At 39.1% G+C, this 16,945-nt stretch overlaps 1 protein-coding gene across 2 annotated transcripts in view; it reads right to left on the reverse strand.

Moving 5' to 3' along the window:
• Nucleotides 1-294: 294 nt before the first annotated feature.
• Nucleotides 295-16,945, reverse strand: part of LOC124617232 (protein spitz-like) — a 496,434-nt gene continuing 479,783 nt past the window's right edge. For both annotated transcript variants that reach the window (XM_047145249.1, XM_047145248.1), the window contains 5 exons: nucleotides 12,192-12,363; nucleotides 6,379-6,440; nucleotides 6,157-6,289; nucleotides 3,684-3,783; nucleotides 295-3,581 (listed from right to left, as the gene is read on the reverse strand). In XM_047145249.1, coding sequence (XP_047001205.1) covers nucleotides 3,474-3,581; nucleotides 3,684-3,783; nucleotides 6,157-6,289; nucleotides 6,379-6,440; nucleotides 12,192-12,363 — 575 coding nt within the window. In that variant the 3' untranslated portion in view covers nucleotides 295-3,473. The remainder of the gene's footprint in view (nucleotides 3,582-3,683; nucleotides 3,784-6,156; nucleotides 6,290-6,378; nucleotides 6,441-12,191; nucleotides 12,364-16,945) is intronic.

Genomic DNA, 16,945 nt, shown 5'->3' on the forward strand with positions numbered 1-16,945 from the left:
CACATAACTGAGTACTTTATTTCCAAAATTAAACTGCACCTGATACACAATGTGTCGTTAAGATGTGAAGACACTTAATACTTTTCTTACACTGCCAACTAGATGCTTCAATTAAATAAGCATCTGGCAGTGAGAGAGCTGTATTAGAAGACTGTAGACATCAATGTTATTTATATCTGATTTGTTTCAAAATAAATTAAAAAATTTGTCACTGGCAAATACCATGGCTGCAGGTATTCCTAATCCTTTAACTGCATTCTAATCTCTAACAGCCGCCATTTCCAAAAAATCACACTTCTGGTACAGAAAACATTACTTTGGATTTTTTTTTTTACTTTTATATCTGCCCCATAAAATACTACACATTAAATTCAGTTTATGCCAATATTTAAATTTAAGCGCATCCTACAATCAGAGATCCAAATTCAAGATCCGTGATATGTATGAATTATTGTTTATGTTAATGCACACATTAGAATGAAATTTAACAGTAATACTACAAATTATACTGGATGTAACTAAAACAAATGGCAGGACCGAAAGATTTACAACACAGAAGTGCGATTCTGGAAGTGGAGGACAGTATCCATAAAGAAACTGTGTTACACATATTTTTGCTTTTTAAAAAATTTACTTGCAAATTCATGACAATACACCAACCATAACAACAATTATTACAATTTTAACAACATGAAATACATTTTAGAAAATTATTTTCTGAGCATAAGGAACACAACAAATTATTAAAAATAAGAGTTTATAAAAAGGAAGCATAATACTATGTACAACATTTGCAATGTCTTCATACACAGATATTACCAACTATAACTCATAAATTAAACATTAAAGCATGTAGATGTTTTAAGTATGGAATACATTACCATGATAATTAAAGACAATTGAAACACTGAATCTTTGGACATAGAAAAACACTGAAGTATAATGCACTGTAAAAGTTAAATCAAAAAATCTACATTCATGCAAATGCTCTCACTCTTGCTCACACCAGTGACTAGTTTTGAAGGACATTTACGCATATTTGGTGGCAAGAATACATTACGAGGAATTTGTGTTTCCACTGTTTTGTTGAATACCTGAGAATCTGTGAAATATTGTGTGAATTCTAAATGCTATTGAATGCAAATACATCACAATCTGTCTCATATACTGTGTACTAGTATGAAATAGCTGTTGACTTGCTGAGTTATTCTGATGAAGATAACTCTGCACGTAAATAAAGATAAACAAAGTGCAACATTATTTAGACAATACCAGAACAACATGCAGCCATGGTACAACTGTCTAAAATAAGTCTGTTTAGTTGAAATTTTTGTGAGGATAATTACTCTAGGAACATTAACAATTAACATAACTATGGAATATGTTCAGTGCATAACTGCTTTTTGGAATACTTATCATTGTGTATATACATACACATACACATTTAAAAGCTGACATATCACATTGAAGCTAAACTCAGCATGTGAGTAATAAATACGGGCAAAATTTAGAATATATCATTGCTACTCTTCTAATTAACAATTTAGTTTTAACTGCTGCAATTAATTATTAAGAATGGTTAGTCTCTTCCACCATCACATATGCTGACACTTTCCTTTTGAAACATCTGTAACTGAGGCTAGGTGCTCATTTCTACAGAATTCTTCACACTGCAGAAGTCATATATTTGCATATACAGTTATTATGACTGAAACTTTGGTATGGATTATTGAGGGAGAAAGTTGGCCTCATATTAAATATTAACTTTATATCTTTGGTATTCATGTGTAAGAGAAACAAGAAATTTTTAATATAAAAATAAAACTTGCAGCCAAGGTATAGTGTTATCAGTAACAACAATGTTCCTTCCAAGTTAGCAAGAGGAAGCTGGAATGAAACGCAGCAAATTACCAGACAGGACAACAGCTGCCAAGAAGGCTAATTACACATACATTCATCTCCATACATTCTATTTTTCAGGCACACATATATGTACACCATATGCAAACTTATAACTGGATTAGAATACAAGTGCTAACTTCTAAAAATAATAATAGCAATAATAATAAATTAGGAACCAAGTAATTATAAATGAAGAATGGAAATAAGTAGTATGTTCTGTAAGATTATGAAAAATTTGTACAGAGATGAAAACAGAGGCTCTTCTCAATATCTACAAAATATACATGTTAGTACGGAAATAGTCCGGTATCAAATGCACGAACATACACATAAATATATGCATACTTTCAGATTTTCAAAAATTATGAAAAGACTTTTAATCTTTCTTACCTTGGAATACTTCCACTTTTATACTTTTGTTACTATTTACATATATTACAAAAACAACATTAATATTACAGCTGCCAGAGTTTAATTAATGAATATGTTAACTCATCTTCCAGCGCAATAAACAAATTTTATTTCAGTATCTTCCAATGGACTACTCTGCATACAAAATATTCAACTTTTGATACAGAATGAAACTAAACTGTTTCCTGGCATTACAGAGAATTATCGTGCTTCCAACAGTTACAGGGAAATATTGTTTGTGAAAATAAACACAAATTCTGTATTTAGAACCAAAAATAAAATAAATAACAAATGAATGAGAACTGGAAAATTTCTGTTAGGTCTATGATGTAATGATTAACTTAGCAACCGCGATTTGACAATAATAAATAAATACAAATTAAAGAAAGTCACTGTGAACGGAATGTGTTGTGATTACTAGATAATTTGCTTTACAGTAATTACATAGGATAATAATTATCCTGACGCTGTCATACATAACTAGGTTAGTGTCCCACATATCATGTAATAAGTGGAATCACTCGTGCCAGAACACAATATGTAATGACTTAGTACATATCGGTATCAACTGTCAGCTCACTAATGAAATGCCATTACATCTGTTTCTATTGCAGGTGTAATACTATAATAACAAGGTTTTCCTCCTATGTATCAGTCAGTACAAGAGGTTGAACATGAATATTTGTGAATAAGCGTTTTTATCAAAGCACAGCTACTCGCCTGCCAGCAAGAAACAGATATATAAGCCTACTCTAACATCAGACAGACTATATTCCTCTGCGAGGCATAAAAAAGGCAATACTTTTGTCATTAAACTGATACAGTTGCTGCCACTGTAAAAATATTCATCCATACCAAACAGTCAGTTACCATGCTAATGTATCAGGGAAATAAGGCAGTCTTATTTAGTAAAAAGAAAAAAAAAAGAAGAAGAAAAGAAATGAAAGAAATTAACAACATAAGAAGCAACAGAATGTTACTTCACAAACTGAACACATGTCTAAACCACTGTGGATCTATCTCAATATTCACATGCTGAGTGATTAACACATCCATTTTCTGGCTGCCAAACTGTATGTGTCTTATACAATACAATAAATATATTTTCATCAAGCAAAATACTTATACGAAATAATAACAGACGGAACTATTCACATTCTTCACGCTCTCGACACAGGTTGGTGCCACTGACTGCTAGGCAACTGTTCTGTGCCGGCATGAGTAACAAGCGTAGTGAAGCCTGCTGTTTCCACTGGCATATGAGATTCCTGAAACCAAACAACAGACAGATAAGCAATACTTCAAACAGTGGTATTGAGCAATAAAATTTCAAATTCACACAAGAGTATACAAACAGAAAATGAACTTACAGATGAGTTCTGAGTCTGATTCGATCTACCAATGGAGATGGCCAGTACATCTCTACTGAAAGGTCGTTGTTCGAGGTCTCGACTGCTACCGTCTGTACAACTGCAACATAAGAATAAGTTATTTATAAAAACAACAGCAACTACTACTCCTACTACAACAACTTAAATATATGATGTTGTCAATGTCACTGTCAGGATATCTGTAAAACCAAAGCGAAGTTCAGAAGATCTACGTGTGATTTGCAGGTCTGCCTTGATACAACTAGTTTGGTTATTATAGCCAGTTGCCAGTGAAATGGTGTTTATTAGTAAAAATCATAGGAACAAAGTCAGCCAACAGACAGCACTGAATAGATAAACTTTTAAGCATAAGAATGTAGTTTTCAAAGTAGACACCAAGTGAATCAAGGCTAACACAACATGCATTATGAGGAAATCTCAACAGATTATTCAAGTACTGTCATCGAAGTATATCAACAACACCTGTCAGCAACTGAGGGTTTCAATTAATTATCATTTGTCATGTAAGAAACAAAAAAGTACAGTTATAAAAACTTAACAGAAGATGACCTGATAGCAAATCCTCACTAAAACTAGGTTCAGAATATAAAGTGTTTGCATCATGGCAGCCTACAAATCCCACATTGTACTCTGTGTGCATGTATAAACAAGATCATCATACAAGTACTGGAACTGTAATGGTATGAACTTTACAAGGGAGTTCCTGGCTCCAAAAGCAGAAAAACAGTCAGAAACTCCAGTACAGCAATCGTGAAGGTCACTCTCTTCACTCGTGTACAACAGAGACTTGCTGCTGTTCCTTCAAGAGAAAATCCAGAGGACTGAGACCAATAGAGTGACTTGGCATGTCACAATCCCAATATAACCTTTATCACTTATGAACCACATTGTACTGTGTATCTACTACACAGGCCATCTGTCAACCACACTAAGTTTTCTTACCACTAGCCAAAAGTCTTGAAATCACGCTATTATCTCAATATAGGATGATTATGGGCAATATAACTGTAAAAAATTATCTTTTCTTTTTGGTCCAGGAATACCCTCCTGAAATTTGTACCATTACTTATCAGACACATTGTACATTTATAAAACAAAGAGGTTATAATCAGAATTTATTAAAACAGACTCCAGTGCTGTGCTGCACAGTAGAAAGCTTTTACATTTCAAATGACCATGTGAGTAGTTATTAGATGAGTGAGAAACGCATCTATGGTTAGCATACAGACTGTGAATAATGGCCAAATAAAGGCAGCAAGGCCGCTAGATTTAGTAAGGGCACTACTGCAATGACCTTATTTGCACGATAACAGGAAATGAAGGAAAGTTGTGGAATTTGCTGTTGTATTATCACTTACATCTCTAACACGGCAATTTAATATTCTTCAGTGCCAAACCAACCAATATTATTCTTGATCTGTTAAAGAATTGTAACTACAAAAGGCCACAAATTTCCTGTGTCTAAGTGACAGTCAAATTTACATGAGACAGGTGGAAAAGTAAGTAAACTGCTTGTTATTATAAAAGTAATTGACATAACTGTTAATACATTTATCCCACTGTGAGACAAGGCTGGCTATGTTTTCATGGAGCAATGTTTGCAGTTGCCTACGCAATGATTTTACCCTGACATCACCTCTTCATCTGAAGCAAATCAAGCGCCACAAATGTCTTTCTTCAGGACTCCAAAAATTTGGAAATTGCAAGGGAAGAGAACAAGGCTGTTTGGAGGATTTGGAAGGGCTTCCCAGTGAAACTTCTACAGCATAATCTAAACAATCTTGGGAATGAGTGGGCCCACTCGCATGTTTCTAGTACACAGCAGCAAAGTTCCACTAGCAGCCATCCCCTTAGACATTCTCCATACAGTGCCAATCTCTCCCGTGTGATTTCCATATTTTTGGAGCCCTGAAGAAATACATTCACAGCCAATGATTTCCTCCAGTTGAAGAGTACACCCATGAGTACTATCATTGTTCTGTAGGCAAGCATAAACTTTTTTTACATGGAAGTGTTGACTCCTGTCTTACAGTGGGATAAATGAATTAACAGTAATGGTGATTACTTTTGAAATAAAAGTAATTTACTTATTACCCCCCCCCCCCCCCATCTGTCTTGTTTTAATTTGACTAACCCCATACATAGTGCACACACAAATTAGCTAAAAACAATGCACAAAATGACACGACAAATAACTCCTGTCAAACATGTGTAGACATGGGAAAAGAATATGGTGATAAGAGAAATACAAGGGATAAGCTGAGGGAGGTAGCACATGTGAGGAGCAAGAGGGGGGGGGGGGGGGGGGGAGTTGTGGATCTAAGGTGTAAGATGAGAGCATTGGGTAAATGCGGATGAGCATTGACTCGGAGTTGGGAGGAATTCCCTGGAGAGAGAGAGAGAGAGAGAGAGAGAGAGAGAGAGAGAATAATTTTTACAAACAAGGGCTCACCTGGCTCGTAGTTCTTTTTGTTTTCGCTGTAGGTGAATGTAAACAGCTATACAAACAAAAACAACAAGGAACACAGCAATTGTGGCACCACCTGCAATGCTGGCCGTCTCTAGCATAACACGCTGCCGGGATGCTGCACAAAATACAAAAATCGAACTTAAGTTATTGGTCACTTCAGGAATGAGAGAGAATTTTCATCAATTCAAGCCTTATATTACTTACGTAAGTAAGTTCCATCCAAGTCTTTGTATTCGCACCTTTGTCCCATGTACCCATCTGCACACCTGCAAACAAACAGATTTGCTTAACATTTACCTCTAATTAAATTTCCAATGTGGTGCCCATGCACACATCTTTCACAAACAGAAACTGTTTGCTCTTTCTACTCTATGACACTATGCTCACAAGTAATTCCAATATTAATGATGTTTTTCATTGTGTGTTCCATAAAGAACCAAACCACAAATAATTATTTTACTTTCTAAGAGAATCTCTTCTTACAACAATAATCTAGATGTCTTTTCTTGTTGACCGTCACTAATTCTTAGTTCAAAAATTATCTTTTAAAATGAAGCAATAAGGATGAAATAAGGGATTGTCAAACCCATTTTGCATATCATGGAGTTCCTGAAACAGGTATGTAACAACACATGAACAATATTTTACACTCTCATAAACATCTGACACATCACTAGTTTGAAGTGACCACAGGCTAAGAGATATCTACAAAAATACCTTCATATTTGCCACAGACAATAAGCAAAATTTTACATAGCCCAGATGATTAGGCTTTATCACATTTTAAGGAACACTTGTTAAAACACCAAGATATTCACCAGAGCACCATGTTGCCCAATATGCTACAATTAACTGTCCCATGTCAAAAAGAGCACCACTGTCTATTTAAGTAAACGATACATGGGATACACATCAGAAACTGCAGTATGCAACTAGCAACGACAGGGATATCAGCTTCTTAGTTTCAAAAAATCTGTAACAGGCAGGAGCAGACAGAGTATCACATGCCATGAACTTGCAGCCCTACATACTAGAACAACACTCTCAACTTATTGTAGAGAAAAATATTTCTCCAAAGGAGATGACATTGTTTTGACAGGGAGATAAATTCTTAGTCTCATCCTGGCTTGCAATGGACAACAAGTCTGTAACCAGACTAAGCGACACAATTATTTCCTACACTGTCAGTTCATAACATGGACTACTGTGTGCAAACTGTCAACCACGTATCGTTAGTCACTATATTTCAGGAGCCCCAGTCATGTTTTTTATGGCAGTTTTTTGGTTCCGCTGATAAAGGATCATTCCCATGCAAGTAACAATTATAAGCTACCTAGTCTTTCAAGCCCCTGGTAGTGTGTTACTGACCTGTGGTCCAGAAACTGTTACATCTGCATTCCATAGTACAGATGTCACAGGATAGTAAAATAGTGCCACATGTACATATTGTTAGAGGATTATAAAATCACACACATTTAAATCTACAGAGGACAACACTTGTGGCAGGCTACACACATTTATAGAATTTGCTTAGTGCATCAGACAAACAAGATGTTTTATCTCCAAAAATGAGATACCATAATTGTGAGTAACTTAACACATACAGCTTCCGTGGGGGAAGTACGCAGAGTGTTAGTTCTTTGTACCAAGGGTCCTGGGTACAAACCCCAATCATGACAATTTGTTTTTATGTATTATGGGTTAAAGTGTTATACGGTACTACATGTTTATGATATGTAAAAGGGCTGTATCGAGTTTACAGCAATGTTCTCTTGGCAGTCTGCATTCACTTCATTTCTTTGAAAGCAGTAAACCTATAGAGTACCTTTGTAGTTTCAGAAAAATTAACAAACAATTGCATCACACATGTGGAAGTAGTAATAATAATAATAATAATAATAATAATAATAATAATAATAATAATAATAATAGTTATATAGAGTAATTTATAATTATTTTTGAGTATATCATCATCGAAGTAGTAGCAGTGGTGGTGGTAGTAGTAGTAATAAGATCAGTAATAAGCACTGAATGTCCAAATTACTTTCGTACACCAAGCACATTTGATGAATCGCACATTTGCGCATCTACCCTATAGACTGCAGAATGAAAGCTTGTGTATGAAACGAAACTTTGTCAAAATTTCAAAGGATTGGGGTTCATCAACGAGCTTAGCCATTATCCACTTGTGGCAGTGAGAATTTTAGAAAAGTGGAGAACACAAATGATTGTATGTGAAGGACTGCAGCATAAGGCAATTATTCCATTTTTGCAAACTAATCTCTTCCGAAGAATCTCAAGCAGCATCGAACATTTTATGCATCATATGATCGTATATACTGCAAGATCAAGTGGTTGACAAATGGAAGTTATGTTTGCTGGAATTATGTGAACTGTGATTTTGTCTTCTGGTAGGTTATTTTGTAAGCCCATGTCACAAAGAACACTAGCGTCTTTGTGGGGCCCGTAAGAATCCATTATCAGCAGAAGTTTCTCTCCGCTGATTTATTCGACTACCAGTTCTTGTATTAAAGTCCTGAACAGTTCTCTGGTCATTTTGCCGGAGGAGTGAGAGTGGACGATTAAATTTAGTTCTGAGAACATGGACTGGTGTGTATGAGAACTCAAAGAACGATGTTCTTTAAGGAAAAATGGTTCAAATGGCTCTGAGCACTATGGGACTTCACATCTGAGGTCATCAGTCCCCCAGAACTTAGAACTACTTAAACCTAACTAACCTAAGGACATCACACACATCCATGCCCATGGCAGGATTCAAACCTGGGACCGTAGCAGTCGCGCGTTCTGGACTGAAGCGCCTATAACCGCTTGGCCACAGCGGCCGGCCTTTAAGGACAACAAACAGTTTTGGAGCAAGTTTGCTCGTCTGTGAAAGCAAAGGAATAATTGTGTATGAATGGGTTGTCGCGAGAATTGGCTGTACAACCTCTACAATATCTTTAGAATTGCCAAAAAACATTGCTACCAACTCCGAAAAGTCATTCTATATGTCAGGAAAATGTTTTCCCATCTAACAGTTTCAAGCGTAAATAATTTAAAGAAATGTCATACTTGGGGTTTGCACGTGTGAATGTGGCACGACGATCTCTCGCTGTATCAACTCACCCACGCGTTATCTGAAAAAACAGTCAGTCAGCGATGTACTTTTCCTGTGCTTTGTAGCTCTGGTGTTACTTTTAATTATCGTTAGCCGATTACGCATGCTCTACTGGACGAGAGTACATAGCACGAACTAAACCGGTGTTTTAGGTGATACTCTATCGACGTACAATGTTAGGTACTGATATGAGTGCCTGACATCTGCAGGTTTGGGTGTAAGTGCTACAACCTCCACACTGTTTAATGTACTGAGAGTAGGTTACTGAATGGACGCTTAGTTCTGCTCAGCTTTAGTCAGTAGCCCAACGTGCGTACTGACGTTAGGCTGACGAAAGCGTTCGCTGTGTAAGTGAGGTGTCTGGGAGGGCTTGCTGTGCGAGGTGGAAGCGGCATTCCAGGCCAGGACGACAAACGCCGCGGTTGTTTCCCATTCCCAGCGCTGGGGCGCCGCTAATCCGCGCCGCAGCTGCCCGCGCATGCGTCTCGCGCACCTGCCTTTCACGAACACGCTGGCCGCGCCGAAATTCCTTGACTCCATAATGTGGTCCGAATACTTTTCCGACAAAAGGTGAAAAAGAGCAGGCGCGAGGTTTGGAGGCGGCCCGAGGATGGTTCGAGGCAGGGAGCAGTCCGCACACAAAGCCAGACTCTCTTCTCACGGACAGCCGTGTACAGTTAACCGATCTTCAACTACCTGAGAGCGGCCCGGCTTAAGAGCCGCGAACGTGCTCGTCCATGCCGCGACACTGTTTAGGCGCCTCCTCGGGCACAGGTCATCATTCACACCAATTGACCACGTCCGCCGAGCCGCCCGACGGCCTTCCCAGAACAGAACATCTCTTCCTATGCCGCACTATTATATGACCGAGTGGAACGACTGCTCTCGTTTGATAATGATCGATAAAAAACGTAAATCACAAGAATATCTAGTCTTCAAAACCACTAGAGAAATGTCTTTGGAGTGTGCGCGTGTTATACGATCTAATAACAATTCGCAGTTCATGCCGCCTCGTCCTGCAGAACGCATCCTCGACACTAACTCTATAAACACAATCGCACGTACACCAGCTACGTTTAACGTGAAGTCTCCAGCAATAGCAATATTTCCCTATATAAACAAGTTGCTGGGAGTGCAAAAAACAAAAGCTGCGAAAAGCTGTGCAAAGGAGAAATTTAAAGTATGCTCCATTTTACCCTTGTTCGGCTGAGACGCGTACCAGCGCTTTCAGGCCGAACACCAGCCACGCTGAATGACATTAGTTCCGTGGCTTCCAGAATAATATACTGAAAAGGCGAAAAAAGCACTACAATCTCCTCTATTAAAAGCTACGGGGAATTGCTTAGCTTGCAGAGAAGACTTAGTAAGCCATTGAGTCGTTTATCAAGTAAAGGGCATAGAAGCTAATGATCTCTAGTTGGCAAAAATTTCCCCCAGCTTGCCCGATATCTTTCGATACGCCCCGTGTGTCACAGAAGCGCAAACGGTTAATTAACAGTTTTGAAATAATTCATTTATTTTAATTTTTATAAAAATGGTTTCGAATTATGAGAACCTCTAGCGTATGAAATTATAGTTCTATCTCCAAGCAGTTTTACCAGTGTTTGCTGGCAGAGGGATGCATTCTGCTGTTCCTCACCTAAAGCACGTGTTCGTCTTAAGACTTTTCACATCTTGACGTATCGAAGCAAATCCTTAGAAAGGGCCAGTTTCAGATTCCACTATGTTACGACACCACTGAGCTTAAGTGCAAAAACCTGAAGTGTTCAATGATGACAAAGAAATAACTAAGCAGTTACAAACATACACTTTCCCCACTCTCATTTGAAGGGATAACTGCAGAACATGTGTTGACACCCACTTCTTGTTTTGAGCTTCGTTGGAACACTGTAGTAATTAAAGTAATTTACAACAATGATAATGACATTACAGGACGTCCTACTTTCGACATTTTTTCCCAAACACTCCTTCGCACTAGGTGCACAGGTCATTCAGCACTCCAAGGAATATGATATGCACAAAGAATGAAACTTTTTCACTTTTGTGTGTCTTGCAAAATTATGTGAAGTCCCAGTGCAGTATGGTCGAAGGAGTCCATGTTTAATGACATGGCATACTGCAAACTCACTAAACTTGTTTCACTTGTTTGTTTACATACTACACTACAATATTATTCTCTTCGGTAATACTTGAACAAAGTTGAGGCGGAAGCATCGTAAAGCCTGTGTGGAGTGTCCAAAAATGAAATAGTGGTGAGAATAATGTTAATCAACGAAATCTCTCAAGAAGAACTGCTCGCCACTCTCTTCTGGTTCTAACCTCACTTGGAGTTAACTGGTCAAGAGCTACTGTCAAACCTATCAGCAGCTGGAACTCTTTGCCTATTGCAACTGTATTAACAAATTTTAATATACAGAAGGAGCAAATTGCGAATTTCCACCTAAAGCCTCATACTCCAACACTTCCTAGTACCAAGTGTATATCTCGTTTATGGAGCAATCGTACATAAATTTCTTGAGATATTTATGCACAGACTGTTTAGTAATCGTTTAATGAAATGTGGGATTTTGCTACTCTGCTTACAGTTACAGAAACCACCGTAATATTACAGAAAATCATGAAACTTCTTAGATCGTGGCGAAGTATTTATTAATTTATGTCCACTTTTTTTTAACACCAATTGACCGTTGCCTATCACACTTTATTGTGAATTATTACAATAATATATATTTTTCCCCTGCGTCCTGAATCGAATTAAATTTACAATATCTCTCACATTGTTTTACCTTATTTCTTTTTCTTCCTGCTACCATAGCACGTAACACTCAGATCGCTACTACTACTACTACTAGTACTACTACGACGTGGACGTTGGTGGGGACCACATCGGCATACTCACTCGCAATTGTAGAGGAGGGAATCGCCGATCTTGACGACGAAGCAGGTGGCGTGGTTGAGGCAGTACCACTTGGCGTAGGTCGGCGGGCAATCGTACGTGTGGAATGTGACGTTGGGCCGCGCCGTGGGGGCTGCGGACCGCGGCTTGGGCGTCGACCTGCTCGAGCATGCCTCTGTAACACACCAACACGAGCGCCTGCCGTCACTCCACAGCCAAATCACAAGTTCCATATATGAAAAGGGTGAAAACTCCTTCACCGGTGCGCTTTCACAACATTTAATATTCAGTGTATTTGTTCATTAAGAATCAGCATACCTTACGTCACGCAGGACGTGCACAGTTGTCTCTGCCCGGAAATAAGCTCGATGTTTGCTTCACTTTCGTAGTGTATGCTACGAGTTACCGACAGCGACCTCAATCCATACGCTTCCCCACGACAATAAATATGAATTTGAGCTTTTTCCAGAACACAAAATTTAAAATCATTTATCTATAGCTTTTACTTCTTTATACTACGGATAACCACCAAAACCCATTTTTCATTCACAGTGGATAAGGAAGCAGCTTTTTCATTCATACTGGCTGCAGTACATTTTCTTGAGGAGAACACTCTAAGTTACTTCCCTTAGATTCCGCAGCAGCACGAACAGGTCCTTCCGTTGAAGTAGAACTGCAGCTTTTCTAGTTTGTGACTAGCTTTGATGATAGTCAAGTCAACTCAGCATTAACTGTAGCGTCTGAAAGACGCGAAAGTTTACCCGCTGCATGCAGAGATTTTACTGCTCTTTAATAATTAATGGAATTAATAAAATTATGTGGTTAATGCCTCGAGCGTGGAATATGCGCTTCAACAAATTTCACTGGTTGCTGTTGTCCAGTCAGGGCCAGCCTAGAGCGCGATCAACAGGAGCGTCTGACAACCAAGAACTGATTTCCTGTTATCTTACTGTTATATCTTCCGACAGATACACAACACAAACACTGACTCAACCGACTCCCGCCAATTCAAGCAAATGTAAGGTACAGAAAGATGTGAAGCCACCGGTGACACGTTCAGTGTACGAAAGTGAAGCTGATATCGACGCTGTGGTCGTTTGAATGGCAGAGTGCTTTCGATTAGCAACTGATCAAGTCATTTAGGGTGTGCCTGGAGGAATGATGAGTACTCTGGGATACGAAGGAAAAAAAGTCTAGAAAACATGGGCTCTAAAACACATACTTCAAAGCTGAGAAGACTTCATTATCTTTGATACTGTGAAACAAATTTCTTCTAGTGGAAGGTCTTTACTTTCGATATTTTTGGAGGCGGTAGTATGGATCAAAACAAGAAAAAATGGTGTAAACATGGAAACTAATGTATACTTCAAAGAGTTATTGTATGAGCACATGTTTAATACAAGAGGTGTGTTTCCCAGTAGCAAAGATGAAGTAGCGCTCGTAACTCGTAAGGTATACACTTCATAGCTCATGCTTACTGGACATTTTTTCTTGTTTTGGTTCATACTACCACCTCTCAAAATCTAGAAAGCAAAGATCTTACAGTAGAAGAGATTTGCTTCACAATATCGAAGATTAAGTGGTTATAGCTATTAAGGTAGGCATTTTAGAGTCCATGTTTACTAGACTTTTTTTTTTTTGCTCCTAATGATAGTTTCATCATGTCCCTGAATATTGTCCTTTGGGACATCCTGTATGTGTTCTAAAGAATAATGCAAAAAAAAACTGTAGGTCAATCGGACATTTAACCTCGAATCATCCTCGCATGGAGAAACGGATTCGAATCCTTTGAAAGCACGTAAATATCTGCAATACATGTCCAGTAGTGAACTAGATTTTTTTACGATATTTAGAGAGACAAATTACGTAAACATAAAAAAGACGTTACATACATGCTGAGGTACGATGTTGCACCAAAACGAAAGAAAATTAGATAAAGTTGCTGAAAGCAAGATTCTTGGCTTCTGCATATCGATTAGTGGTGCGGTTCAGAGAAATGAGTATGAGAGATAGTTAATATTGTGATTATCACCTAAAAACTAAAGATACAAAATCAATATTTTGTTTGCTTGCTGGTCCACGTCTGTAGTCCTGGTACACACTGAAATCCCCGTGCTACAGATCTGTATTAATCCACTGGAGGAGCCAAAACAAAACTGTACATCACACTGGTCAGTGAAGTAATTGTGCGGTATTTCGTTTTCATTATTTGAAGCGGAACAACGCTGCAACGATCAAAGCAGAGTTGGTGCAACTACACAACAAAAATACACGGGTGGTATGATTTAGCCTGGTAAATTTCCCTTAAGGAATGGGAAATTTTTTATGTGCATTCACGGTCGGTAAGCTCGATTATTCCAGTTCACACTGTAGGTTCAACAATGTACTGTTGACAGCCGCCCGAATTGATCGGTTTGTCAACTGCGATTTTACGATTTTAAAAAAAATGGAGAAAACCGAGTTTCGTGCAGCTGTTAAACATTTTCATTTGAAGGGGCTGACTGACGCACAAATCAAAACAATAGATAAAGTTCACGCGGACTTTGCATCATCATTGATTACCATTTATTTTTTGGATTAACGAATGAACGTGAACGACAGGCACCTAAGACGAAGCGCGCCCCGGCCGTCACACTGAGATCATCACAAAGGAAACCATTGACAAAATCCGGCTATCAAGAAGCTGTGCGCGAGGTGGGTGACGCGATTACTCGCAGTCGACCAAAATTGCATGCGGCACAACATTTGAATACAACGGCTGGCGATGTTCAATCGCAATCCGCAAGACTTTTTGCGCCGATTCTACTGCTGATGAAACCTGGATCCCTTATCGTACACCAGACTCAAAAGGGCAGTCAAAATAAAGGACAAAGGATGGTGACAGTGCACCGAAGAAGGCAAACACCATTTTGTCAGCTGGTAAGGTGATGGCCATTGTTTTTTGGGATTCCCGAGAAATAATCATCATAGATTACTCGTAAGAAGGCAGAACCGTAAGTGGACCTGATTATGGTTCATTATTGGGTTGTTTGAAACTTGCGTTGGCTGGAAAAAAAAAGCAAGGCTGTCATGTAAAAAAATGTTTTTTCGTCACATAACGCACCATCCCACGCATCAGCGATCACTATGGCGAAAAGTGCATGAATTGGGCTTTAAATTTGTTCCTCATCCACGTTATTGACCATACTTAGCCCCAAGCAACTTCTGTTCCCTAACTTGAACTTTTAGATTGCTGGGAAGAAATTTTCATCAGATGAAGAAGTGATAGTTGCAATCAACGAGTGTTTTGCAGAGTTCGATAGAACCAATTCTTTCGTTGCGATGGAAAAGCTGATCGCTGAGCAATGTTTATATGCAGTAAAGGAGACTATGTCCCGAAGAAAGGCGAGTTGTTTAACAAAAACATTTTCCTTTTTACCAGACTTATCAAGTAATCCTCGAACACTTTCTTTTGGCACAGTTTTCAATCGGCGCAGACGCTTTCAGTACAGTCAAAAAAAACATTTGATAAACGAAGCGGTAGACCATCTCTCTATGAAGAACCAGAGAATCACAGGAGGAGTGGAGTCCCTAGTGCTCAAAGACCGAGTCATAAAATCGAGAGCCGGCCGAAGTGGCCGTGCGGTTCTAGGCGCTACAGTCTGGAGCCGGGCGACCGCTACGGTCGCAGGTTCGAATGTGTGTAATGTCCTTACGTTAGTTAGGTTTAATTAGTTATAAGTTCCATGCGACTGATGACCTCAGAAGTTAAGTCGCATAGTGCTCAGAGCCATTTGAACCATAAAATCGAGGCGATAGTGAAAAGACCGATAAATCAGTTGGGTGAGTTTCAAAACATTGCATGACCTATTGAACACAACGAAGCTCCTCACGACTGCTCACACCCCTTGAAAAAAATTGCCGAACAGAGGCAGCGACGGAAAATGTTTCAGCTGTCAGGCGACTCCAAATAAGTGACGTATTTAATCGCCTAATCTCTGGCGTCAAGCGCTGGATTTGTGCAGTTACTCCGATACGAAGGAGCAAAACAAGCAATGGTTACGTGGATTCTACGCCGCTGAAAAAGGCAACGAGATAACCATCATCGCAAAAGGTGATGCCGAGTGCCTTTTAGGACTGCCATGGTGTGGTTCTAACTCATTATGCCCGTAAGGTGGCAAACTGTCACAGGAGCATGCCACTAAAATCTCCTGGCAGGAAGCGGTCAAGAAGTTGCGTGTCGTGGGGATGCTTCATACGGTTATACAATTTTGCCTCACTTCCCAGTGACCGCTGCTGCTTTCCTCGGAGAAGGTACGGATTTTCACGATAATGACGATGTGATTGTTGAGGACGAATGTTTCCCGAACAGCCAAAATGCTGATGTCTGTAAGTGATGTTATTTATTGTTGGGAAAAATGTATAGCATTGAAGCGTAAAATACAGGAGGCGGCTAAAAATCATCACCAAGGTAGCACTATCCCCCCCCTCCTCTCTCTCTCTCTCTCTCTCTCTCTCTCTCTCTCTGAGGTAATAATGAAAACTTTGCCACTACCTCCTGTATGTGGTTTTTTTGATGAATGTAACTGCACGCTCTGAGGCAGCAGTGCGCTCTGGAGTTATCAAAACGCTGGGTGCGAAAAGTCCGTTCTGCAGGAGGAGCAGGCGGGTATGCAGCGATTTAGTGCCACTTTTGGTTCAAAGACGACGAAGCGCAGCTGGGAGAACCAACTGTGGATAGGCCGTGGGGTGGCGCGTGCCCGGAGGTAGGCAGAGTA

The sequence above is a fragment of the Schistocerca americana genome, chromosome 1, assembly GCF_021461395.2.
Source record: "Schistocerca americana isolate TAMUIC-IGC-003095 chromosome 1, iqSchAmer2.1, whole genome shotgun sequence".
Taxonomy (NCBI): domain Eukaryota; kingdom Metazoa; phylum Arthropoda; class Insecta; order Orthoptera; family Acrididae; genus Schistocerca; species Schistocerca americana.